This window comes from Aulonocara stuartgranti (genome assembly GCF_965226115.1).
Source record: "Aulonocara stuartgranti genome assembly, chromosome: 23".
Classification (NCBI taxonomy): domain Eukaryota; kingdom Metazoa; phylum Chordata; class Actinopteri; order Cichliformes; family Cichlidae; genus Aulonocara; species Aulonocara stuartgranti.
In genome coordinates this window covers 13,127,595-13,151,974 of record NC_138958.1, presented here as the reverse complement: position 1 = coordinate 13,151,974, position 24,380 = coordinate 13,127,595, and the positions used below count along the sequence as shown (strand labels likewise).

General features: G+C 40.5%; 2 protein-coding genes across 7 annotated transcripts; one reads left to right on the top strand and one right to left on the bottom strand.

Moving 5' to 3' along the window:
- The first annotated feature begins 772 nt into the window (after positions 1-772).
- On the top strand, positions 773-8,735 carry cnga3a (cyclic nucleotide gated channel subunit alpha 3a). Of its 5 annotated transcripts, none has more exons than XM_082525207.1 (9): positions 773-864; positions 2,289-2,414; positions 2,541-2,630; positions 4,013-4,141; positions 4,964-5,023; positions 5,471-5,683; positions 5,803-5,904; positions 5,978-6,084; positions 6,637-8,732. In XM_082525207.1, exons 2-9 carry the CDS (start codon positions 2,320-2,322, stop codon positions 8,031-8,033), a joined length of 2,193 nt encoding a protein of 730 aa, XP_082381333.1. In that variant the 5' UTR covers positions 773-864; positions 2,289-2,319; the 3' UTR covers positions 8,034-8,732. The 5 variants fall into 5 exon arrangements, with proteins under 5 accessions (XP_082381333.1, XP_082381332.1, XP_082381334.1 ...); XM_082525206.1 differs by having other exon boundaries at positions 3,968-4,141; XM_082525208.1 differs by lacking the exon at positions 4,964-5,023 and having other exon boundaries at positions 3,968-4,141.
- Positions 8,736-9,498: 763 nt separating this feature from the next.
- ube3a (ubiquitin protein ligase E3A) lies at positions 9,499-21,535 on the bottom strand. Of its 2 annotated transcripts, XM_082525204.1 has the most exons (11): positions 21,239-21,533; positions 19,318-19,364; positions 17,961-18,238; positions 16,674-17,884; positions 16,444-16,588; positions 15,692-15,897; positions 15,393-15,557; positions 12,320-12,475; positions 12,161-12,234; positions 11,921-12,064; positions 9,499-11,802 (listed from the first exon to the last, which is right to left on the bottom strand). In XM_082525204.1, coding segments are annotated over exons 2-11 (2,502 nt in total). In that variant the 5' UTR covers positions 19,320-19,364; positions 21,239-21,533; the 3' UTR covers positions 9,499-11,681. The 2 variants fall into 2 exon arrangements, with proteins under 2 accessions (XP_082381330.1, XP_082381331.1); XM_082525205.1 differs by lacking the exons at positions 9,499-11,802; positions 11,921-12,064; positions 12,161-12,234 and having other exon boundaries at positions 12,381-13,825; positions 21,239-21,535.
- Between the last annotated feature and the right edge of the window lie 2,845 nt (positions 21,536-24,380).

Genomic DNA, 24,380 nt, shown 5'->3' with positions numbered 1-24,380 from the left:
TTGATGAGTGAAGTTTACCAAGGTTCGATCTGAATGTTTTCACCTTCGCCATGTTCGTTCTTTGAAATTTGAAATGTGATACTGAATGCAAATAACCTTACTTTCCGACTCTTACAATGACGGAGAAGTTACAAAACAGAAATAAGCTTTTTCCCCTGAGATGCATGCCTCCACATACAATGATTCCTGTTTTATCGCAAAAGTAACGTGATGGAATTTGTGAAGCACAAAAATGCCATAAGGAGGAGGTCTGTGTGGATGGGCTAAAAACAAAAGCGACTTTAAAGCAGGAGACCTCCCAGTTTCAGTCTGTCAGTGTTTTGTTTTTTTCTTATCATGACCATCATGATCATTTGTTCATCAGTTTGTGCGGCCCTTTGCCATATGTTTGAGCTCAGTAAACTGCAAAGGCAAAACTTCAGCAGCACTGATGACATATATGTCACACCAGTAACAGAGAATTTTCTACTGTGAATTCGAACTTTTAATTCTGACGATTTTGCAGCAAGCTTTTAATAGAAACAATAAAACGTTGGCAAACACAGTGCCCATGAGCACTGTGTTTGCCGTGAGCAGTGATGGCAGCTGGAGGATGCACGGGACTCCTCCCCTCTCCTCTCATCTCAGACCTGCCCGCTCAGTGTGCGCCGACTTCGGACAGCAGAACCTCAGGGGTCAATTATGGACGGCCGGTATCGGTATTTTTAGCGACTTTTTCACGGGTCAGAGCGTTTGGAAATATTTCTGTGGATTAAAAGAAGAAAGAAAGAAGTCTTCTTTCTGTGTGGGAAGATGGGATTATATCGGAGGAATCGTATGAGAATTGCTGCCTCGCAGAAATCTGCGTGAAAAGGCGTCAGACAGGTGACTTTTTCCTTTTTCTATCTCCAATAATTTGACCTTTAGATCCAGTTTATATATTTCAAAAATGCATTAAATATTTCAATTGTGCATAGCATTTCAGGGCGTTATAATAGATATAGTGAGTTCAAAGTGAATTTTTCCGTTAAATCTTGTCTTGTGTGTAACTTGTAACCCTCAAATAATCAACTTCAAAGGTTTATGTTTGGTTCTAATAAAGGTTTTGGTAAAAGATAAAGACATGTGCATCTTAAGGAATGGGATATTTTAATGAAAACAAACACGTGAGATTGTTTTGACCCTTGCAGAGCAATCCATTTTGCAGGGATAAAAAAATCAACCCATCAGTATGCGTTGTATGATTTCAATGAGTTCCTTCACCTCGGTCAGACTGTGTACATTTATGAGGGTACAGGCAGGCTAGTGTGGATTTTAGTGTGGAAGTTTCAAGCTATAAGTGATGTTTATATCCTTTATAGCCTTCCAGAACTTTGCAAGCATTTGTATTTCTGTGTATTTTTTATGTTTCTATTTTTGTTTAGTTTATTTTCATTTGGTGTATTTTTATTAGTTAATTTATATTTAATTTCCTGATATATAAAACTTCTCTGTGTGGTGACTCCCAGTAGAAACCATGGAAGCAAGACAATGCAGATTAAAACTCATCCCCTAAAACACATTACGTGATTTCTGACCCTCAGTGTTCACCACAGTGTCAGAATATGATGTAACTCACACTCACAGACGGCCTGCCGCTTTTACCTTTCGTCACCCTTGGAGCTCTCGGCTTCTTGGTGAATGTCAGTGTCATTTAATTTAAGTGGGGACTGCTTAACCCCCTGGTATTAGCACTAATCTACATGAGTGCACGTGTTACAAACATTGCTGTTCCCCAGAGATCAGTGAGTCAGTATTGACCATCATCACCACTAAAAAATAAAAATAAACACAGAGAAACATACATAACAACAAAGTAATTTAAACCAAAAAAGGATTTAATCTCACACCTGTTACCCTCTTTTTGTTTTTGGTTATAACTTTTTAAAGAGGTCATAAAAACATAAAAATAAGAGTTTTTTTCTCTAATTCATTCCAAAACATCCTGGAGAGCTTCTACACACTCCTGCAGTTGTAGTCTACTTCTTGTTCAAATCTTTAACGTGCTGCACACCAAAGAACATTTGCAGCGTCCCTGTAAGCCATAGCTTAGTTATTTTAAAAGCAAGCTGATGGTTCACAGAGAGAGCGCACTGATCCTGTTTAGTGTTTAAGGTCATTATCGGGATGTATTTTTAGGTGCCACTCTCAGACAGACAGTGAAGAGTGGCGTTCGGTAAACACATTAACACACGAGTCACTGTTTTGCTGATCTTTGATTTCAGGCCCGTATGACCCCATCACATTTCACTGATTCTTCTGTGTCCCAGTGTCCAGGCCCGCAGAGCCAGGCAGGAGAAGATGGCGAAAGTCTGCAGTGAAAACTCCTTTTCAGCGAGAAGGCGGCTGTCCGCCAATGACGATGAGCTCGGTGTTATTGAAAATGGGGAGAGCAGGTCTGATGTTAGCTTTGCTGGTGATTTTTGGGAGACTTTTGGATCCTTAACTGACTGAAATGAGACATCTTGACTTGTTTTATGAGGTCTTGTCAATATAATCATTCCCCTCCTGCTGTCTTCCAGAGTTCACTCTCTTTGTGGGGACAACTGTGACAGAGCACTGCGCTCAGAGTCCCACAGAGACTCATTTACAGGTGCCGGGGCAATGGCCAGGTAAATGCCAGCCGCAGTGCTTAAATTAGCCGGTATTTACCAAAGGTGGAAAGAAACGATTCTGAAGTTTCTCCTAAGCTATTCTGAAATGCAATATGCTGCTGATGAGCAAACCAATGGTTATCAGGTGGTGATAAGTTAGAAGTACTGCCTCAAACATACACATGCACCAGCCAGTCTGGCTTTTCGTTTATAGGCACATCTGCCCACACAAATGAATAGCTTCATGTTTGGGCACCAATTATTGCCGTCTCCAATTCGGTATTTGACCAAATGTCAACATTTTCTCTTCTGTTCCTGAGTTATGACTTTGAAATTAGCCAGAAATTAAAAAACATAAATAACTAAAAAAATAAATAAAAATTTAATGTTAATGCAAAGTTGATATATTTTGGATATAATGACTTCACCAAGTTAAAGACACTACTGTAAAGGGTTATTCCAAGAAAGACTTCTCAAATGATGCTCCTCAGAAACAGCTGATTTTGGTTTGTACAATAAGTTATATTTACTGACGAGATTATATTAGAATAATTGAAAACAAAACTGGCACTGAAACATATGAAAACTAAACATTTTCATCCAAAAGAAATATGACAAGACCAAACTTAGATTTGAAAACTAAATGAAACTAAACATAAAAGTTCACTTAATTACTGAAATTCATCATCTGACACTGAAAGAGCATGAACCACAGTTTGAAAAGTCTGAAGTGCTTGAGGCGAAGGAAACCGAGTTCTTTCCAATTCACCTCTCAGTCTGAGGGGTTTCTTCAGACGTTGCTCCACTCTACCATCATGTGAGTTGTTAGAGTCGCACAGGTGAAGGTGTGAATGGTGGTTTGATCACCTGGAAGGGGACCTCAGGACTAAGTTTGAAGTAGCTGATAGTTGGTGTTATAGACCACCACCTCTGGCCAGCTATGGCAGTTGGATGTAGGTGGCCTCCTTTACTCCTCTCTCAAGCCAGCTGTCTTCTCTGTGACATGTCTGATGTGTTGGCTTCCCCTCTAAGGTGAAGACCCAGCAGGAGGTTAAATACCCAGGACTCCCAGTCAGTTTTGAGTCCTGGAGAGGATGAAAGGTCTTCAGGAACTAAAAAGAACTCTGGCTGCCTTTTACTCAAGCACTTTAGACAACCATGGCCTGGATGAGTGAGAACCACTGACAGACAAACCAAGTGTCTAATGGTAGATGCTTTATTTTACGGATAGCCTCCAAGTAAAGGATCTGAATGTTTCTTCCACTGTGGGTATTTACCTTTGACATGACTGTTGATGGTTTCTAGCCTAGACTGGTGTCACTTTGTGCTGTTTTTACCTCCCGCTGACTCTCTAGACTGTCTTACTTCTTCTTCATGCTACGGAATTGGGCGTCTCACAGAGTGAAGCCTGAACAAGAGAGACACGACTCGTTCCTCGACCGCTTCAGAGGCCCAGAGCTCAAAGACACGTCCAGTCTACACAGCAGTGCTCAGTCTGCGGGGCATCACGACGCAGTCCGTAAGAGAAAGTAAGCGTGGTGTGGTGAGAGCTGCTGTGGTCAGTTTAAGAGTTTTGTCGAGTCATAGCAGTTATGGTTTCTAATGTTTGAATGATTTAACACAAAACTGGACAAACAGGACACTTTACTCAGGGCCCTGTTTCCAAAAAAGTTTCATATTGTGGCTAATGTTTAGTCGTTTAGCACACAGACTCTTTGCTTGGAGAGCCATGTTGCTGTAATAACATCCACATTGTGGTTCAAGATTCCTGTGGAAATGTGCACAACTTTACCTGAAAACTGAAAGCATGTTGCTCGACCCGATACCTGTCGAGGTTGAGCCCGTGGTCTTGGAACGTCCAAAAAAGAATTTAAAATTTGTATTGATTAGATCACTGAACAGTTTTATAGGCCCAAAGAAGGCCAGAGTTTCTAAATGGATGTTCTTTTTTCTTTATAGAAAAGACAGCAATTTGTTTATTGAAAGATGTGTTCCTGAGCCCAAGCACGCATCTCATTTCAAATTATTTACAGTATAATTTAGCTTTTATTTTTTTTATGAACGGTTAAAACAATGCTTTAATATCTTAAACAAGAAAGTTAATGTCACAGCTAACAGTGGGGAAGCTAATAGCCAAAAGCTAGCTCCCCATTCCCTTTTACCCCATTCAAAGATCAGGGTGAAGATAGATCATAAACAATTTTTTTGAACACCCTCCCAACCAATAGTAATGTGTGTAACCTAAAAGAAAAGAGGGGTTTTGCCATAAAAATATCACATTTATATGATGAATGAGAAGCCTCGTGCAAAAAGAAAGTAAAAAGAAAAAAAATTGTCTTTCTTTCCAAAAGCCTTGCCAGTAAGTGGCCGCTGGCTACTTACAACATGAATAACTGCAACAACACAGACGAGTAAGTGTGTGTCAGAAAATAGAAAAGAGTTTCCTTTAGAAGTGGACATTATCGATATTTGTTGTAGCTACAATGGCACGTAGCATAGCTATGTTAGCACCAAACTCCTTGAACCATGTCTTCACATCCTCCGCTTCTCTATGCTGTGCCTCCCACCCCTTTACCCACCTCAGGGGTTTTGTTGGAAGTCATGATGTGGATTATTTTGATCCAACTTTGGGGAAGTTCACATAAGGAACTGTAAGGTCATAAAGTGTGCTTAAAATAACAGGGACTACCTGTAGTATGATGCCATCTGCTGGACAAACGTATGACCTGCACCATGAATCCAAATGAATTGTCGCTGTAGACTCCTTTCAAGGTAGCTTTCTAGTCTTCTAGCAGTCCTTCATAGACCACCTCCGTCCTTTTTCACCACTATAAAAACACTAAACTTGTAATCCGTAGCAAAAAAGAGGACAAAAAAGAGGAGATTAAAAAAGATGAGAAAAAGGAGGAGAAAAAAGATGAAGAGAAGAAGGATGGGGACAAGAAGGAAGAGGAAAAGAAAGATGAGAAAAAAGACGAGAAGAAGGATGAGAAAAAAGACGAGAAGAAGGATGAGAAAAAAGACGAGAAGAAAGATGATAAGAAAGATGATAAAAAGAAAGAAGAGCCACCGTAAGTACCCGTTAAATTCAGAGTCTGCGGCAGCTGGTAAATTTAACTACAGAAACCACATCTGTCACTTTTCATCTCTGTGCAACATTAAACACCTTCTGATGCTTTGCTGGTTTCAGGAAAGAAATCTGGATTATGGATCCCGCTACAGATCAGTACTACAAGTGGCTCTCCGTCATTGCAGGCCCCGTGTTTTATAACCTAATGATGGTCATAACGAGGTAGGCATCCTTCACATATTAATAATTATTCACTTAAAGGAGCATTGATTTATTTGTTCTCCTTGTATTTTAGGGCCTGCTTTAATGAACTCCAGGAGTCGTATATACATTTATGGCTAATCCTGGACTACACCACAGACCTCATCTACTACGCAGACACATTTGTCAGAGCAAGAACAGGTCAGATTCCTGACGGCATTTACAGAAAGGATGTTTTTGTACACCAATTAAGATAAGATAAGATAAGATAACTCTTTATTGTCATTGCACAGTCATACATAGTACAGTAGTACAATGAAATTGGAAAAACTGTCCTACGTCGGCACTACATATAACACAACACGACACGATATGACACATCACAACGTAACAAACAACACAACACAGTATATTAACTTAGTATAAAAAAGAAGAATAAGTGTATGTGTATTGCACACTGTTATTATTGCACATTAATTATTATTGCACCTTGTTATAAATATAAATATTATTGTTATCGTTTTAAACATTGTTACCTCCCCCTAAAAAGTCCAGGGAGGTATCCAGTCAGGTCAGCTATTTACATTGATCAGGGCTATTGCCCTGTTGTAAAAGCTGTCCTTGAGTCTATTTGTTCGGGACCTCAGCAGCCTGAACCTCCTGCCAGACGGCAGCAGCTTAAACACCCGGTGTCCTGGGTTAGGCTGTACTGTAGCACAAGATCTGGCTTCTAATTTGGTGTTTGTCCCTCAGGTTACCTGGAACAAGGCCTGCTGGTAAAAGATTCCAAAAAACTGAGAGATAAATACAGAACAACTTCTCAATTCAAATACGACATGATTGCAATGATACCCACTGATCTGCTGTTTCTGAAATATGGAATCCACAACCCGGAATTCAGATTAAACCGCCTTTGCAAACTTCCAAGGCTTTTTGAGTTTTTCGAGAGGACTGAAACCAGAACCAGCTTTCCAAACATGTTCCGTATCAGCAATCTTGTGCTTTACATTCTTACTATCATCCATTGGAACGCTTGTTTATTCTTTGCCATTTCAAAAACCATCGGATTTGGGTCGGACACTTGGGTTTACCCCAATATCAGCCACCCAGAGCATGGCCGCTTGGCAAGAAAGTACATCTACTCCCTATACTGGTCCACGCTGACCCTCACCACTATTGGAGAGACCCCCGCACCTGTCAGGGATGTTGAATACCTCTTTGTTATTGCCGACTTCCTCACTGGTGTGCTGATTTTTGCCAGTATTGTCGGTAACGTTGGCGCTATGATCTCCAACATGAACGCCTCTCGCGCTGAGTTCCAGGCGAAGATTGACTCCATAAAGCAGTACATGCAGTTTCGAAAGGTCACCAAAGACCTGGAGGCCAGGGTCATCAAGTGGTTTGACTACCTGTGGACTGAGAAGAAAACCTGCGATGAAAAGGAAGTTTTAAAAACTCTCCCGGACAAGCTAAAGGCTGAGATTGCCATCAATGTCCATTTGGATACGCTGAAGAAAGTGCGGATTTTTCAGGACTGCGAAGCCGGTTTGTTGATTGAACTGGTGCTCAAGCTGCAGCCACAAGTGTTTAGCCCTGGAGATTACATCTGTAAGAAAGGGGATATTGGCAGGGAGATGTACATCATCAAGGAAGGGAAGCTAGCGGTGGTGGCTGACGATGGAGTGACTCAGTTTGTAGTGCTGAGTGATGGCGCGTACTTTGGTGAAATCAGCATCTTGGGTATCAAGGGCAGTAAAGCGGGCAACAGAAGAACGGCCAACATCAGAAGTGTGGGTTACTCTGACCTCTTTGCCCTTTCTAAGGACGACTTGATGGAAGCCCTCACCGAGTATCCAGATGCCAAGAAGGCTCTAGAAGAGAAGGGGAAAGCCATCCTGATGAAGGACAACCTGATCGACGAGGCGGTCGCCAATGCCGGCGCCGACCCCAAGGACATAGAGGAGAAGATTGTTAAACTGCAGAGCAATCTGGACACCATGCAGACCAAGTTCGCCCAGCTGATGGCGGAGTTCACGTTCAACTCGACAAGAATGAAGCAAAGAGTGTCAGCGATGGAGGACAAAGTGAAATCCATAAAACCAGAGGATCTGTCTGAGGTGGTGGCCGACAAAGACAAAAAGGTCCAGTAACGCAAGAGACACTCGAGAACTTTACAGCACACGAGGGAGTGTCACTTTTTAAAGGCCCACATTCATATCCATTTATACAGCATGTTTATTATCAGTATAATGTGTCAAACTGTGTACAGCAAATGTATATTTCTGTGTGTATGCTACGACTGACAGCCAATTTCTTATTTTTCATATATAAAACTACTAAGCGTGTTGGAAAAAAAAAGGATTTTCATAATAGTAGAACCATTTTTGTCCCAGAAAATCTTTTTCTTCCATATTGATCTATTTGTGAAGTAAAAATGCAGCTGACACATCCATTTTACACTGCTTAAAAATGTACAAAGTGAAATGTCAGTGCTGTTGATAAGTTACTGTCGGCTATTGGCTGTAAATCTAATATGTGAATAAACATTAAAGTGTTCATATAACATTCACTTTATACTGGTACATTGTCATGTTGTGGGTGAATGAACACGGGGAACTCACAGTTTTTTGTTTGTTTTTTTTCAGCCAAGCTATGTGATTAAAGGCACATAAATGTCATGCTTTTCCTGTTCTAAAGTTTTGTCAGTAGCACAAATTTTGTGTTTTGGAAACTTTCTTTTTTACCATGTTTCTATGACATAATGAAGAAACAAGCATTTCACAAGTTTCAAGTTTAAGTTGGAAATAAATCAGCCTTGATCTCTGTAATTTCCTCAGTTCTATAAGACATCCTGAATATCTGCTTCCAAATCATGGCTGATAATGATCCTTTCCTGGATGGACCACACTAAAAATATTCTCAAAGATCAGCTTCATCGCTGATCAACCCTTAAAAAGTGGGTGGATGATGGATGCAGAAGCTGATAACCAGCATGTCATAGAGAACTGCATGAGTTATGAATCTTTCCATGAATGTGGTTGCCAATAAAATCTCTGAAATTTTGATCACTCTTTACAGAAACATGAAAAAAAGAGAAGTTTGACAAAGAATATTTGTTTAACGTTTCCCCTCAGAGCTGAATTGCCCTTTAAAAGTCTTACATCTACTTTGACTACTCAAGTGCAGCAGAAAAGCAACTCAAAGGTCAAGTGATGACACATCATCTCTTATTTAACTGCTCAGTTCTTCTATTTCTCATAGATACACATAAATGTGATCTTGCATCACTCTCGACTGAACCATTATCACCATGTTTTGTGAAAAGTCTGATTTTAGCTTCATCAGCAATGAAGGAAAACCAGCTCCTCTTTAAGCGAGTACCCCGTTGTGTTCATCAGCTATGTGCTAACTTATTCTGCTGCGTGTTGTCGAGCTGCTAAAATCTGATGGCAGTTATTGAAAGGAGAGGTGATATGCTGTGGCGACCTCTAGAGAGGTTTGAAACCAAATTTTCCAAAAGTAAGAACAAAGAAATGAATCTGTGACTGTGAGACAAGCCGCAGTCATGATCAGGTATTTATTTGAAAAACAGAGTTTCAGCTTAAAGTCTTCCAGTGAGTGTTAATGTTGTTGTTTTTTAATTCACCTTTATTTAATTTGCATAACAGAAGCTTTACAAAAGAGTTTCACGTTATCTGCACGTTCTGTGTTTTTACCTGAGACATTTGGCAAAATAAAACATGGTGTGACTCTTTTTCTTGTGTAGGCCTTGTACATTTGGCACCTCATGACTGTGCAATCAGTAAGATTAGCAAACAAACCAAAAGAAAGAGGAAGTGAAAGTCTGAACCCACCAGTCAGGAAGCATACTCTGAAACCAAACTGTCAGGTCACAACACAAAACTGTTAGATCGTAACCAGATATAATCACATCTGGATATAACATTTTTTTTTTTATTTCTGGGTAAAGAAAATGTTTAAATATAAGCTTCTCTATGAGGTTGTTTTGACTTCAATAGCAGGAATTAAAAAAGGCTTCAGTTCAGCATATAGTAAATGACAATCATACCCAAAGAGCACCGTTATGCCCAGAGTGTGTGCACCGAATGCTGCTACATTACGACAACTGCAGAAAACACACAAAACAAGTCAAACTAAATGCAAAAAATATCCTGAATGTGCTCTGTGTAAGTGCACTTTCACAATACAGTTTGATGTTGGCTCAGAAACGAAACACGCGTGAAAAAATGTAAATATTTAAGCGCCTTTCAACTCTGGGAAATCTACAGACTGTAAGTAAAAGATGGACACAACCGCAGCTAAACTAAAGTAAAAGTAGGTGTGACAAAAACATTTCAGTTACTGTGGTAAACATTGAAACTAGAATTTAAAAAATACAATATTTGTTCTTAAAAAAACAAAAATAAAATAAAACCTTTTTTGTTTTTAGTCTTGAGGAGCGTGAGGAGATACTGCTGCATGTGCTTGGTGAGGCTGGGACGTCCATGTGTTTTAATGCCTAATGTGAACTTCTTAAATCTGCACCCGAAAAACAGTCCTACAGACTAAAACGGATAAACGGATAAAAAATGAAACTAAAAACATGCAATAAAAACTAAACTGAGACGAGCAAACCCAGTCTGGAAACCACACTGATTAAAAAACAAAACATCAAAGTGAAATACAAATAAAAATCCATTAAAAATACAAATTGGTAGTAATGCTGAACCACGCTAATGACATCGACTGGTTCATGAGCTCCCGCTGTGAAGCCTCAAACTGAGTGTCACACCATAACTGTTACATCTCCTGACATTTAGGTTTCAAAATCCAGTTTCTTTCTTTAGTTAGCTAGCTAGTTTTATGTCTAAAGATGTTCTAGTACTGATTTGTACAGATTTATATTTTTTAGGTTTTAAGGAGCACTGGTTTAAACTCTTAAACTGGTGAGGGAGCCCTGTTTTCTTTGGAGTAAAAAGAGCTCAAGCAACAATGACAGATGAGCACAGCTGTGCACGCACTATATTACTCTGGCTGAAGTGTTGAAATGATGTGTACCGAATTTATAATTATTCATAGTAAAGGTTGTGCAAAGGATGGGAAACAGGAAAATGGGAGGCCTCGGAGGCCAATATCTCGTCAGTCACAGTAAAGCACAGCCTCCTTCTTAGCTTTAACAGGGGTTACTGGAAAATACTGACTCAGACCGTTAACTCATCGCGTGCACAGACGTCACCGGTGACGGGAGGTTTACAGATGTTTCCTGTGGACGTTCAGCCACCCTATTCCTTGTTCACTACACTGACGACCTCTGACAGCTGTTGTGCTTGTTCTTTTCATCACACTTGATAAAAAAAAGCTTACATTGTATTTCATTTAGCCTTATTAAATTATATTTAGCTCTTAATTACAACAATTGACTTTTTACTTATTTCATATTCGCTGCGTTTCGGTTATATTTTCTTTCTCTGCACTGATCTGTGGACTTTTTACATATATTTTTCCATTGTTCCACCTTTTGAGATAATGACATCTCATTCCACCAGTGGAGTCTCCCCCTGCTGGTCATCAGAAAGAATGCAAGTTTAAGGCACTTGAGCTTCACTTCACCAGGAAATGGCGTCCATCTTTTAAATACAGTCTGTTGGGAAATCTAATGCATATGAAGTGTGAAAGGCCAGCAGTGGACTGCAGTAGTTTGGTTAGGCACAGGGTTATTACAGTATTTTTCTCCACTGCATTTCCCTATCCACTTTCTTAATACTCCCTTTTTTGGCTCTGATAACTTTGCGGCTTCGTCACAGCATCCCAAACCCTTTGGCATAAGTGATGGCCTTGAGAAGTCTCTCTCTCAGCTTTTCCTTGGAGGAGTACTCAGGGAGCAGCAGTGCATTAAAGCAGGTGTGGGAGGTTGGTAGCCTGCAAGAAAAATGGCAGAAGTGGGGAAATCTGAAATCAGCATCCACAGAGAGCTTTGAGTTACGGATCGTTTTTTTAAGATATGCTGAGCGTTTCTTAAATCTGGCCAGAGCAGCACCTGTCTGTGTCAGAGCCGTTCTTCGCAATGATCATTTTTAATTTGCCGAGCCCGCCAACAGGCGCCCTGTCTGAGCCCGTCGTGAACTGAAGAAATAATTTTTTTTGGTCTTCCCCAAATGAGTGGACGACTTCCCAGAAATCTCTGCACGTGGATAATTGAATAAAAACATTAAACTGATGAGAAAATGTGCATAAAGTTCAAGTACTTCCAAACATGTTTAGACTTTATCAGACTCACTTGATAACCTGACTGTCTTTGCTGTAGCCGCCGTCATATTCCGTCGTCTTTTCGAGCGCTTCAAAGTCCAGTTTCTGTGTAATGATCGGAGACTGTCATCAATGCAGCACCGAACACAATTAAGATATAAAAAATATAAATGGGGATGCGCTCTCTCACCCTGCTTCCACAGATAAGCAGCTCTACTTCTTCTGGTCTAAACAAATATTTCAGCGGGGACTCATTTGTGACCATTAGGAAGCCTTTTTTGAAGGCTTTGAATTGTCTCTCCACACTCTTGTTCAGGATGTAATCAGCATACAGATCCACAAACTCCTAAAAAAGGAAGGAAGTTAAATATATCTGAAGCAGTTTTTCATCATTAACTTTTTATAATCTGTATTTTTAGAGAGCAGACTCTACAGATTGCTCTGTCAAAGAATGCCGGCCGTATTGCATAACATACTACTTCGTCTTCATCGTGTGTTCCTGTTTCTGTACTTGTGAAATATACATTTCAGTCAAAAGAGGAACAGCAGAAGTGTCAGTTAGGGCTTCCTTATTTGTGTAGCGACACATTTGGTCTAGAATCAGACTTCCATCTTAACATATTATATAGCCACAGAAATGTCTAATTTTTAGGTAAGCTTAAATAAAAATGATGCATGGTTTTAAAGGAACCGGAGATAAATTAAAAGAAGAGACCAAAAATCAGAACAAGATAATAAACCAGTGCCTCCCCTCTGACTGCCTCAGAATTAGGGCTGTGCGATATGACCAAAATCTCATATCCCGATATAAGAATTCTATCGTCCGATAACGATATAAATCACAAAAATGTAACATTTTCTGTAAATTCTGTGAATCTCGGGCAGCTCGACTTGAGGGAAGTGTTTCCAGCTGCGCGTCATTGTAGCTGGAGTCGAGTGTTTTAACCGATGTATGAAACTATACATTTTTAGACATAAGTTGTAAAGGCCGCCGTTTTCTTTGTGAGTATTTATTACACGGCGTGCTGCAGGGAAAAGCCTGTTCTAACGTTTGAGTCTAAGGTTTATTTTTTAGCACCTGACGGCTCTTTTTTACTTCTCATCCGTAAACAATCTGCTCTTTCACGTGATTCAGTTTTTTTTGAAAAGTCTGAACAGGATCTTGAGCTTTATTGTGAAAGGTTTATGTGGAACATAAACAAGCGGACACGCGATGCTGTTACCGTCTTGTTGCTAACCACAACGCATAAAAACAGGCGCTTGTCCGTCTGTAGTGTGGTTATATAAAATATAAGAGAAAGAGAGAACTTTAAAAAATTAATATAGCCACTACAAAAAATATTGCCGTAAACGGTTTATTTTGCGACACCACGAAACAAATGATAGCGTAAAATGAAACAATGTTTTTATATCGTCGTCTGATATATATCGTTATATCGAACAGCCCTACTCAGAATCAGCTGATTTTCTTCTATAATAACTTTACTTATTACATAAATGTTAATAGAATATCTAATGAAGCAATGCACAATGGCTGTGAGGCTGGTCACTGACCTCCTGCTAACCCTGGTCACCAGGGAAAAGTGTGTATTCCTTGACTGGCTGGCAAGTGGTTACTGGAGTTGCTGAAATCCTTGTGATTGCTTTGATCGCTGGCAGGTTTGTCCATAAAATACTGGTTTGTCTGAAAATTCACCTACTCGCCAAGCGGTAGTGAAAAGTTCGACACAGACGTTCATAACTTTTTGGGGTGTAAGGTGCAATATTTTCCATTTTAAATGAACTCAGAAGTCATATATTTTTAATCCAGTGGATTATGGTTTACCACTCAAAACACAAAATCTATTTGTTTGCACTAAAAGTTCTCCTACACGATCCAGAGTTTAACACCCATATTTGGGACACAGATACATCTTAGGCCATATATTATGACTATCGTATATTATGATGTCATCATATTGCCTAGCAATCACCTATCAATGGACCAAATGACTCATCCGTGGCCAATAATACACCAATGAAATCATAATTATATACACAAAACTCTCTCATTATTCATGATAGAGGACATCCCCACCACGTTGACTAGCAACTAGAGATGGCACGATACCACTTTTTTATGTCCGATACCGATACCGATATCATAAATTTGGATATCTGCCGATACCGATATGAATCCGATATAGTGTTTTTTAATCAACAAAACTGTTTTTTAAAATATCTTGCTGCATTTTGCAAGTCTGCAAGTTCATACTCAAGTTTAAAACAACAACTACACTAAAGCTATTCTGTTATACCTGTATACAAAAAAAAATATTTCATAGTTCAGCAATACTGATCAATCTAATAAACTTAAACCTACACCATCCTCCCTATTCTGGTATTTTAAAGAGTACTTAGCGTAAATATTAAGCAACCTAACTAACAGGGTTCCAACCCCCAGCAAAAACATAAATAAATAAAAAATAGAGAACCACCCCTCACGCTCCACCTCATGATGCTTAATCGACGTAATCAACCTTAATTTGATGCAGTGTGAAAAAAAATGCACAGAAATCAATTATTTTTCAAGAAATATTAAATAGATTCAACATCTTTCTTCAACAAAATTGCAGACTGCACAGATGGTACCTTCCCAAAGTAAAAAGTACTATAGCTTACTAGGGTATATATATTAGACTTAATAGTCACTATATACAGTAATTGACTTCTATTCATTTTACATCAAATTAAAACTTTGGGTGTCAGATAATTATTTATTAAAAGCTAGACATTTTAAATGAGAATAAGAAAGAAAAGTCTGTCTTTGTGCCCCCTTTTCCCTGTTCATGCCCTATCGGCCCCCCTGGCTAAACTTTGCTAGATCCGCCCCTGCACAGTTACCAGCGTCAGCTGCGTAGAAAAAGATCCTGGTGTAGAAAGAAATATTAAATAAATTCTAACAACAGCTTATCAAGCTTAAACGTTCTGCTGTTGTTCAGCCGCTGGTTTCCTCTTTCTGGTGCAAAGTGGGCCAAAAACAAACAAGAGAGACGGAGTCGCGACAGAAAAGCCGATCAGCTGATCAGTTTCACGATTGAAGTAGCAGCCGATACCGATACGTAATATCGGATCGGTCCATCTCTACTAGCAACCCCCTAACAACAGACTAAAATCACAGACCAAACAACACAGTAGCATGGGGATTTATTAGTAAACCAAAAAAGGACATATAAGGTGAATTAAGGAGCTGTAGCTGTAACACGGTCCAGCTCACACCTCACCTGTCGGTTCTCCTTAGTAACGGGAATCTGGTCTCCTTGCTCCTTTAAGTCGTGTATTACTGGGTTTCCAAAGAGGTCAGTGTGTGATATCTGGAAGGTCATCATCATGTCTTCTTCCACATTTCCCATATATTCAAGTACTCCCTTCAGACTTTGATAGAGAACCTGGAGCACAAAAAAAAGACAAGACTTTCTTTGCACAGGTGCCACTGATTTGATTACAGGGATGTATAACATTTTAAAACTACTGTGAATTGTAGTGATTCACTGTGAATGAGCTTTAGAGGAAGTTACTATACTGGATGTGAGTCTGACAGGTCCAAGTAGGTCCCTTTCTTTCCCATGAGCTTCCTGTAGACAACCATTGGAAAGTGGACGTCCAGGATGCAGTTGTTGTAAATCGCGAGACCGAGGACGATTCCAATAAGAGTGTACTGCGCTTCAGTCTCCAGAGAAGATGAATTAAACCAGAAAAGTTTGGTGTCGTTCTCGTAGGTGAACATTCCTGTTCGGAACATCAGGCACACAGGAAAATGGACATGGAAAAATTAAATGCATGAAGCAGCTCTGCGTAAATGACAGTTCAGAGTAATCCTTATTAATCTTAAATACTTAAATGTTTTATAGGTCAGTTTTCTTTTGATTGGCTGCCCCTTGTAAACTGAAGGTCTGAACAGCAGGTGGGTGGGGTTACTGTGCCTGGGCTTGAAGAAAAATCCTCTGAAAGTTGTACAGGGATTAGACTGGAGATGTCCAAAGAAACCTTTGAAAGATCTTTAGAAAGCCCGGAGAAGTGTTGCTCTTTAAAGACCACTTTAAACGATCTAGCTCCTTGGATTCAAGACTTTTGAACTGCACGGCATTATTTTATTAAGTTTCTAGTTCTCATGCTAAGATGATCGTATCCTGACTTCAGCTTGCTGCATAATTAATAAAACATGACACTCATCTCAATCCCCCTGTTCGCCTGTCAAATAAATGTGTTCTTTTGTTCGGATACAAAACAACATTTACATAATGTCCACAGTCCACTTGGGCTTAAAATTCTCACCTATGTCAGGATTGAAGATTTCTTCAAGAACCAACTGAAAGAACTCCTTTGAAACGCCTCCCTCATCTACACCTTGCTCACCCTCAAACTCAACATAGAGCTGTTTCTTCAAGTCGGACGGGTTCTCCATGGAGATCATCTCCAGCTGCAACACAGAGGAGATTTCACTTTTCAAACTGAACAACACTGATTTCGACATCCTCCAATTACCCTAAGGCAGCGCAACTCACTCTGACGAGAGCGTCGTCGATGATGTGGTCTCTGCGCACTTTGAGCTTGAGGTATGGGTTGGGCTGCTGCCCCTGGACCATGCTGAAAAGAGCCGTGAGGCGTCGCTCGCTGTACATTCGGATCCTGTTGTCGTAGTACAGCCCTTGGTTCTTGGTGATGACACTGAGGATGAAAGGGCAAGTCTGGAAAGAAAACTTTGTTTCTGCATTGACCTTGAAGAAAGTGAAGTCCTTGTCCATCTCGATGACATCGTTAAGCGATTCGTTAATAAAATCCTCGAAGGGGATGAGAGGCTTTATGCTGTCCATCGGTCGGACGCCCAGTTCTTTCTCCAGGGGATTTATGCGGGGGCCTTTCTTATAGAGCCTTTCCTCGCCAAGCAGCTCGTGCAGCGTCAGCTCGTCTGAGTCAGAGTCTTCCTCGTCCTCCTCGTTGTGCTCTACGTCCACGTCACCTCTCAGAATGCTTGCAAAGAAGACGACCTGTAAACACTGCGTCGCAGCCACCACAGTCTCGTCGTCGTTTACCAGATTTTCGCCGTCGTATTCGTTGCTAACAACTGTAAACGTAATGAGCTGCTGGAAGGTCTCCATCATACGGCGGATGTGCGGGAGATCGTACTTTGACCAGAGCTTCGTCAGCCTGGCAAGCGCGGTCACTGGAAGTTTGCTCATTGCTTTGCAGAACTGTGGTAACGCCACTTCGAGGTACTCTGGGCTGTGAAGGTTACTATTCTCCATGACGATAATGAAGATGTTCAGGTAATCTGGGTTTGTTTCGTATACGTCAAGATATTCCAGGTCAAGTTCAACATTTGGAGTGAGGTAAATGAGAGCATTCACCAGGGCCACCTGCAGCTGGTCGATAGACAGAAGTCTGTCGTAGACTCTCCTCACAGCGCCAATGTCCACTGTAACCTCACAGGCATCAAACACTTCATTCAAAGCCTCACCTGGCAAAGAGGCTGCAGAAGAAGCACCTGTCTTCTCTGAGCTTCTCTCACTCTGTTTCTCATCTTTCTTCATATCTGCCGGTTTACAAGACTCAAGGTTGTCGGTAGAATTGGATTCATCTTTCCTGAAACTCTTCATCAGGGCTTCTGCATTGGAGAAGACCCTGCCGATGACTCGGACGAGAGCAGAATAATCCCCTTCTTCTTCACAGAAACCCAAGATCGTACAGACTGTGTTCTCTGTGAGGTGATGAACCTCTGCAACAGAACAAACTAATTTAGGGACTGGTTCAAAGTTAGCATCTGCAAGAGTCCAGAGCTAGCCATACAGTACCTGAGAAGTCCTCCTTGGTGAAACCAGGGTCTTTATCGCTCATCTCACTGCCCTCCTGAGTTCTTCCGTCAGCACTGGCCGTGATGGAGGGGTGATAATCACAGAGTTTGGCATTAATCTTAAACAGCTCGAGCGCTTTGGCAGCTGCTGAATTGTTATCCAAAGGTTGAAAATCACAACATGATGCGCAAAACTCATTCGTGCAGTTGCCATTTCCACAGCCTTCAGTTAACTGCCGAAAGTAGCGCTCAATTAGAAGCTTTGCAGTCGCTCTGTTCCTGCGTAGGACATTCAGACAGAAGTCAGACTGATGGTAACAAAACCTTCTAGGGTTAAAAAACAACAACAACTAAAACACAAACAATGAACTTTGGTTCTGTATAAACTGAGTTACAGGCCCTTCAAGTAAATAGGAGTGGGTGAAACTTTGGCAGGTATTAGTGATTTTTTTCCAACACTTTTGAGAGTTCATAAAGTACAGGAGATAACCACGTCAAGTATTCAGAGCAGAAAACTCATTTTAGCTCTGTTTCTTATTGTTTAGACTGATTGCTCTGAAGCATCAGTATGATTTGCTCTTTCATAGTCTGAATAAACTGCAGCACTTTTATGTCTGTGATGTCGAGGAACAGAAATGAGAACAGATTCGTTTTCTGATCAATTCCTATCTCATTTACTGGAGAAGACTTTGAAAAGTAATTGATATTATCATCACTTTCTAGGGTTAGAAAAATAAAAATTAACTTTTTTTCCTGTACAAACTATATTAACCACAAGCTGTATATAAAAGATGGACACAGACAACATGGGGTCACACATCCTGTTGCGAAGCCATAGGCTGAGTGCCTTCCACATGATGGATCTAAAAATGAGGGACACTGGTGGCTCACAGGCAAATGACTTATCCATGGCATAGTAAATCATACCCTGCTTTGCTCTGCTTTTTCAATCTAATGGGACAATAATTTAGAAAAAGAGCATCATGTTTTATTCAAGATGACTTAAACTAGTGACTGAACCCAAAAACTTTTCAGGAAAGTGTTTACTGAGCTCGGTTCAGTGAGCAGTGAGCTCATTTTCTCATAGAAGTCACTGCCTCCTACTAGACATTAAAAAGATGTCAGGTTTAAGGCACTAAGTGTTGTTTATACTTTTCAGATCTGCAAACCATGTTCATCTTTTAGATCCAGTTTATGTATTTAACAGTCAATTTATACATGTTCTTGCTGTGAGAGGCTAAAATATTATCATCTATGAACAGTAAAGAGGGAGTGCAACTGTGACCAAAAACATCAGTCTAATGAATCATATTAGCTTAGCTTGTGCCAGCTGAGGTCCAGATTATAGTCGGTCTTACATTCGGCTGGATTCAGATTCCCCTCTGCAGGCCCGGTGAACAATGCTCTGAAAGTAGAGTTTAAAAGCACTGTAAGATCTTATTTGCAGGTAAAAGCCTTTAAATAAAAGCTTAAAGTCTTAACAACTTAAAGCAACAACAAAAAATAAATAAATACCATAGTTATTTATTATTATTTCTGCTCCTTTTATGGTTTTAACTCATGGTTTTATTTGTTTTAATTTGTCATTATCAATATAATGTGCTGGAGCCTCTACTCTACTCCACTGTTGTGTTTCTAGCTGGAATAAAATCTTTTATATAAATAAAGTTTTTCTCTTTTGAAGCACCACAATCTAAGGCAAGATCTACAGATCTAAGGCAATTGATAATGCACAAGTTAGCAGGTTTATCAAGCTCAAATAAAGGCTTCATCATCATCATCATTATCATTAGCGCCCATCCATTTAGCCCAGCCATCAATGTTCAGTCTTACAGCTGCAACCCTGGTGATGTAAATGATTTTGAAAGTATTCTATTCTATTATTCTATATTAAAGGTGCAGTGTGTAAAATCTCACCACTCGATGTCAGAGTTTTGCAGTTTTTCTGAGCATGGCATGATCTGACCATGGTATGAACTCGCTGGGAAAATTGTGGCATTGTGTTAACACACGCCTAAATGCGTCAGAGCAGCAAACTGCCAAACATGGTGCTCACGTTTACTGATCATCAATTAATCAGTGCATTTGATTAGCAACTCTTGGCTTCTACTGCTCCTCTTAATTCATATGGAAACAGGCCAACAGAGCCCCGTGAAAACTTTCTTTTTCACATGACCATACTTCTAAGAGTATAAGATTCTTTCCTTTGTATATGAATATAAATATAATGTATACTCTTCTTCTTCTTCCTTCGGTTGGACCTTTAAAAAGTCACCACAGCTATACACGACAGCAGGTGTCACTAAACCTTCTTTTTCACTTCTGCTTCTATTCTTTTGCCACAAATCACCTCTGAAACCTTGGGTGGTTGACCCCAGTTATTAAAACTCATCTACCTTCTAAATCTCTACTCCTTTCCACCTGTCTCCCTCTCATTCACATACATATTCTTATTTCAGCTGGCTTTTTTCCCTCTTCTCTCGTGAGCATACCTCCACCTGCTCCCTACGCTTACCATGGATCACAATGTCATCTGCAAACATCACAGTCCACAGAGATGCCTGCTTGTATCATCTGTCAGCCTGTCCATCAAGGACAAGGTGCCTTGAACTAAAAACATTCAAATATAACAGAAACTATTTTTTTGTACAAGTGGCTGGTTGATGAAATTTCTTCTTCCTGCAGCTTTTTCATTCACCTTCATGTAAGTGTGGATGTTGCTATACACATATAGATATATTTGTATACACACATATCTATATATACACATGTATATATAGATTTATGTGTGTATACATATATATACACACATATATATGTGTATACATGTGTGTGTGTGTGTGTGTGTGTATATACATATATGTGTGTATATACACATATACATACATACACATACACACACGTATATACATACATACATCTATATCTAAATATATCTATATCTAAATATATATACATACATACACTATTGATCTACTTATAAACTTGTCTATTTTACTCAATTAATTTAATATATTTAAGCTCTGTAATGTCTAATGTTTTGGTTGCTGTATGACAGGAAGTATACAACTTATAAATATATAAATAACATTGCACAACATAAAAATATAAATAATATTTTCTAAATTATCAGCGTTACTGGTAATTAGGCTGTGACTCTGCTTTCAAACAGCTGTCAGCGTTTCAGTTTAACAGACTCTAAATCGCTTCGTTTCAGAGTAAAAAACGTGCAGTGAGCGGTGAATCGAGTGTCGTGTCGTGTCCTGTCTCAGCACCGACCTGTGATTTGAAGTCCTGTCTGTCAGTGACAGTGCAAAAAAAAAATCTCTTCAGTCACTCGGACCGCGGTCACACCCACGTCACAAAATAATACACTTTACAGGGATATTAATGCTTGTTAATAAGGCCGATAGAAGCTGACAACACGCAGAGCTCCAAATGATTTTAGTTTGTTGAGTCACAGCGAATTTATTTCCTCTAACAGCCTGTAAACAACGGCGCCATATACGCTCTTCTTCTCCGCCTGGTTTCCTCCACACAGCGCAGGCGCAATGCTGCCCCCTACTGTTCACCGTGCCGCTAAACTCTTTAATTTAACTGGCTGCAGCTACAGCCACATCATCCAGGATCAGCAAGCAGAGTGAAAACAGCAGAAACAAGTTTCCTGTGGGTAAAAGATTCACTAATTCGATAATTTAATATGTAAAGAATATTCCTCAGTCATTAAGGATAATCATAAAAACACAATAATAATAATAATAATAATAATAATAATATAATAGTGATGATACTACTACTACTTTTAATAATAATGATGATATTACCACTACTACTACTACTACTACTAATAATAATAATAATACAATGTTCTCTCCCCTTCTTTTTCTTCTTCCTTAACATTCACGTATCTGATATCAGTGTCTGTTTGATGAAGAACATTCAAGGAAGATCACCATATATAGGAAAAGATGTCAAGATTTAAAATTTACTGGGGAAAAAAAAAGGAAAATTAGGTGTGGACTGGTCCTCCACAATGGGTCACTTTAGTCAGAAAATTCTGGTAAATAATCAGAAGTTGTCTGCTTGTGAGGTAAAATATGACATTTTTCATGGATTTGAATGGGTTGAATTCAAATATGACAGTTAAAATTGGTGATTAACTACAGTTTCCATGATATTTACTTAAGGCTGCTTAATATGATGATATTTCGCCTTTCTGTGCAAGGTCCTGTGTCTCACTACAGCTGAGGTGAGGAAAACTCTACGCAGAGTCAACCCACGTAAAACTGCTGGACCAGACAACATCCCAGGCAGAGTGCTCAGAGAATGTGCTGATCAGCTGGCAGATGTTCTCACCGACATCTTCAACATCTCTCTGAGCAGTGCCGTCGTTCCCACGTGCTTCAAGGCCACCACCATCGTCCCCGTGCCCAAGAAGTCTTCTGTGTCCTGTCTCAACGACTACCGTCCTGTTGCACTTACACCCACCATCACGAAGTGCTTCGAGCGGCTCGTCATGAGACACATCAAGACCCTGCTGCCCCCCTCACTGGACCCACTGCAATTTGCATACCGCCATAACCGCTCAACGGACGACGCCATCTCCACTGCACTCCATCTTGCCCTGACACACTTGGACAAGAAGGACTCACACATCCGAATGCTGTACATAGATTTCAGCTCAGCATTCAACACAATCATCCCCCAACAACTGATCGGAAAGCTGAGCCTGTTGGGCCTGAACACCTCCCTCTGCAACTGGATCCTGGACTTTCTGACCGGAAGGCCTCAGTCAGTACGGATCGGGAACTGCACCTCCAGCACCACCACATTGAGCACTGGGGCCCCACAAGGCTGTGTGCTCAGTCCTCTGCTGTTCACACTGCTGACTCATGACTGTGTAGCAACACACAGTTCAAATCACATCATTAATTTCGCTGATGACACGACCGTGGTGGGTCTCATTAGCAAGAACGACGACTCGGCGTACAGGGAGGAAGTGCAGAGACTAACGGACTGGTGTAAAGACAACAACCTGTCTCTGAATGTTGACAAGACAAAAGAGATGGTTGTTGACTTTAGGAGGACACAAGGCGACCACTCACCGCTGAGCATCAACGGCTCCTCTGTGGAGATTGTCGACAGCACCAAATTCCTGGGCGTCCACCTGGAGAAGGACCTCGGCTGGTCCCTCAACACCAGCTCCCTGCACAAGAAAGCCCAACAGCGTCTCTTCTTTCTGAGAAGACTGAGAAAGGCCCGGCTTCCACCACCGATCCTGACCACCTTCTATAGAGGAACTATCGAGAGCATCCTGAGCGGCTGCATCACTGTCTGGTTTGGGAACTGTGCCATATCGGACCGCAAGACCCTACAGCGGATAGTGGGAACAGCAGAGAAGATCATCGGGGTCTCTCTCCCCTCTATTGAGGACATCTACACCACACGCTGCATTCGCAAAGCCACCAGCATTGTGGCTGATCGGACACACCCCTTTCACACACTCTTCACACTCCTGCCATCTGGAAAAAGGTACCGAAGCATTCGGGCACACACATCCAGACTGTGCAGCAGCTTTTTTCCACAAGCCACCCGTCTCCTCAGCAAAAAGGGACTGACTGATAAACACGCACGCACGCACGCACGCACGCACGCACGCACACACACACACACACACACACACACACACACACACACACACTATCACTCAGGTTAACTCAACTACCTGAAAATATTGAGACTGGACTGACTAATCAACACAAGCGCAAACACACTGACCTACACCACCAAACCATCGTACACACCAACCTGTAAATGCTCTTTTGCACAATATTATTACTGGACTTTTTGCACTAACTTCTGTACTTCCTAATTTTTGCTGCTACACTAAGGAATGTTTACTGTTCCTCCACTACCTCAACTCATCATCACAAAACCTTATTATTATGTTACGTTGTGTTTTTCTATCATTCTGTCACTTTGCTGCTGCTCTTGTTTGCACATTTGCACGTGCACTTTGTTGTCTGCTGTCTGATAACAAAAAAAAAAAGTCTTCCTTAGATAGTTAGATAGTTAGTTGTTTTTTTTTTTTTTGTTAATTTATGTTGTAATTTATGTTAGGTCAGTCTGTCTTGTCTCTGCTAGCCAGCTAACTAGGCCTCTTAGTTAGCTAGTTTAGTGTTTTCTGTTAATTTATGTTGTAAATTTATGTTGCATGTAGCACCTTGGTTCCTGGAGGAACGTTGTTTCGCCTCACTGTGTACTGTTAAACTGTATATGGTTGAAGTGACAATAAAGCCAACTTGACTTGACTTGACTTTCTTCATTATGTACCAGAAGAACTCTACATAGAGAACACTTGATATAACAATATATAGTATAGCAGGATTGTTTAGAGCCTGGCCATGTTGTGTCCAGTTGC

Bases quoted from the DNA above. Each gene is read 5' to 3' on its own strand.
- cnga3a (XM_082525206.1), top strand. From the start codon at position 2,320: ATGGCGAAAGTCTGCAGTGAAAACTCCTTTTCAGCGAGAAGGCGGCTG. The intron at 5,024-5,470 runs GTAAGTGTGTGT...TGTAATCCGTAG, and splicing joins AACTGCAACAACACAGACGA to CAAAAAAGAGGACAAAAAAG. The intron at 5,905-5,977 runs GTAGGCATCCTT...CTTGTATTTTAG, and splicing joins CTAATGATGGTCATAACGAG to GGCCTGCTTTAATGAACTCC.
- ube3a (XM_082525204.1), bottom strand. The intron at 12,476-15,392 runs GTGAGGTGTGAG...TTCCTTTTTTAG, and splicing joins TTACTAAGGAGAACCGACAG to GAGTTTGTGGATCTGTATGC. The intron at 12,235-12,319 runs GTGAGAGAGCGC...ATCATTACACAG, and splicing joins TGCTTATCTGTGGAAGCAGG to AAACTGGACTTTGAAGCGCT.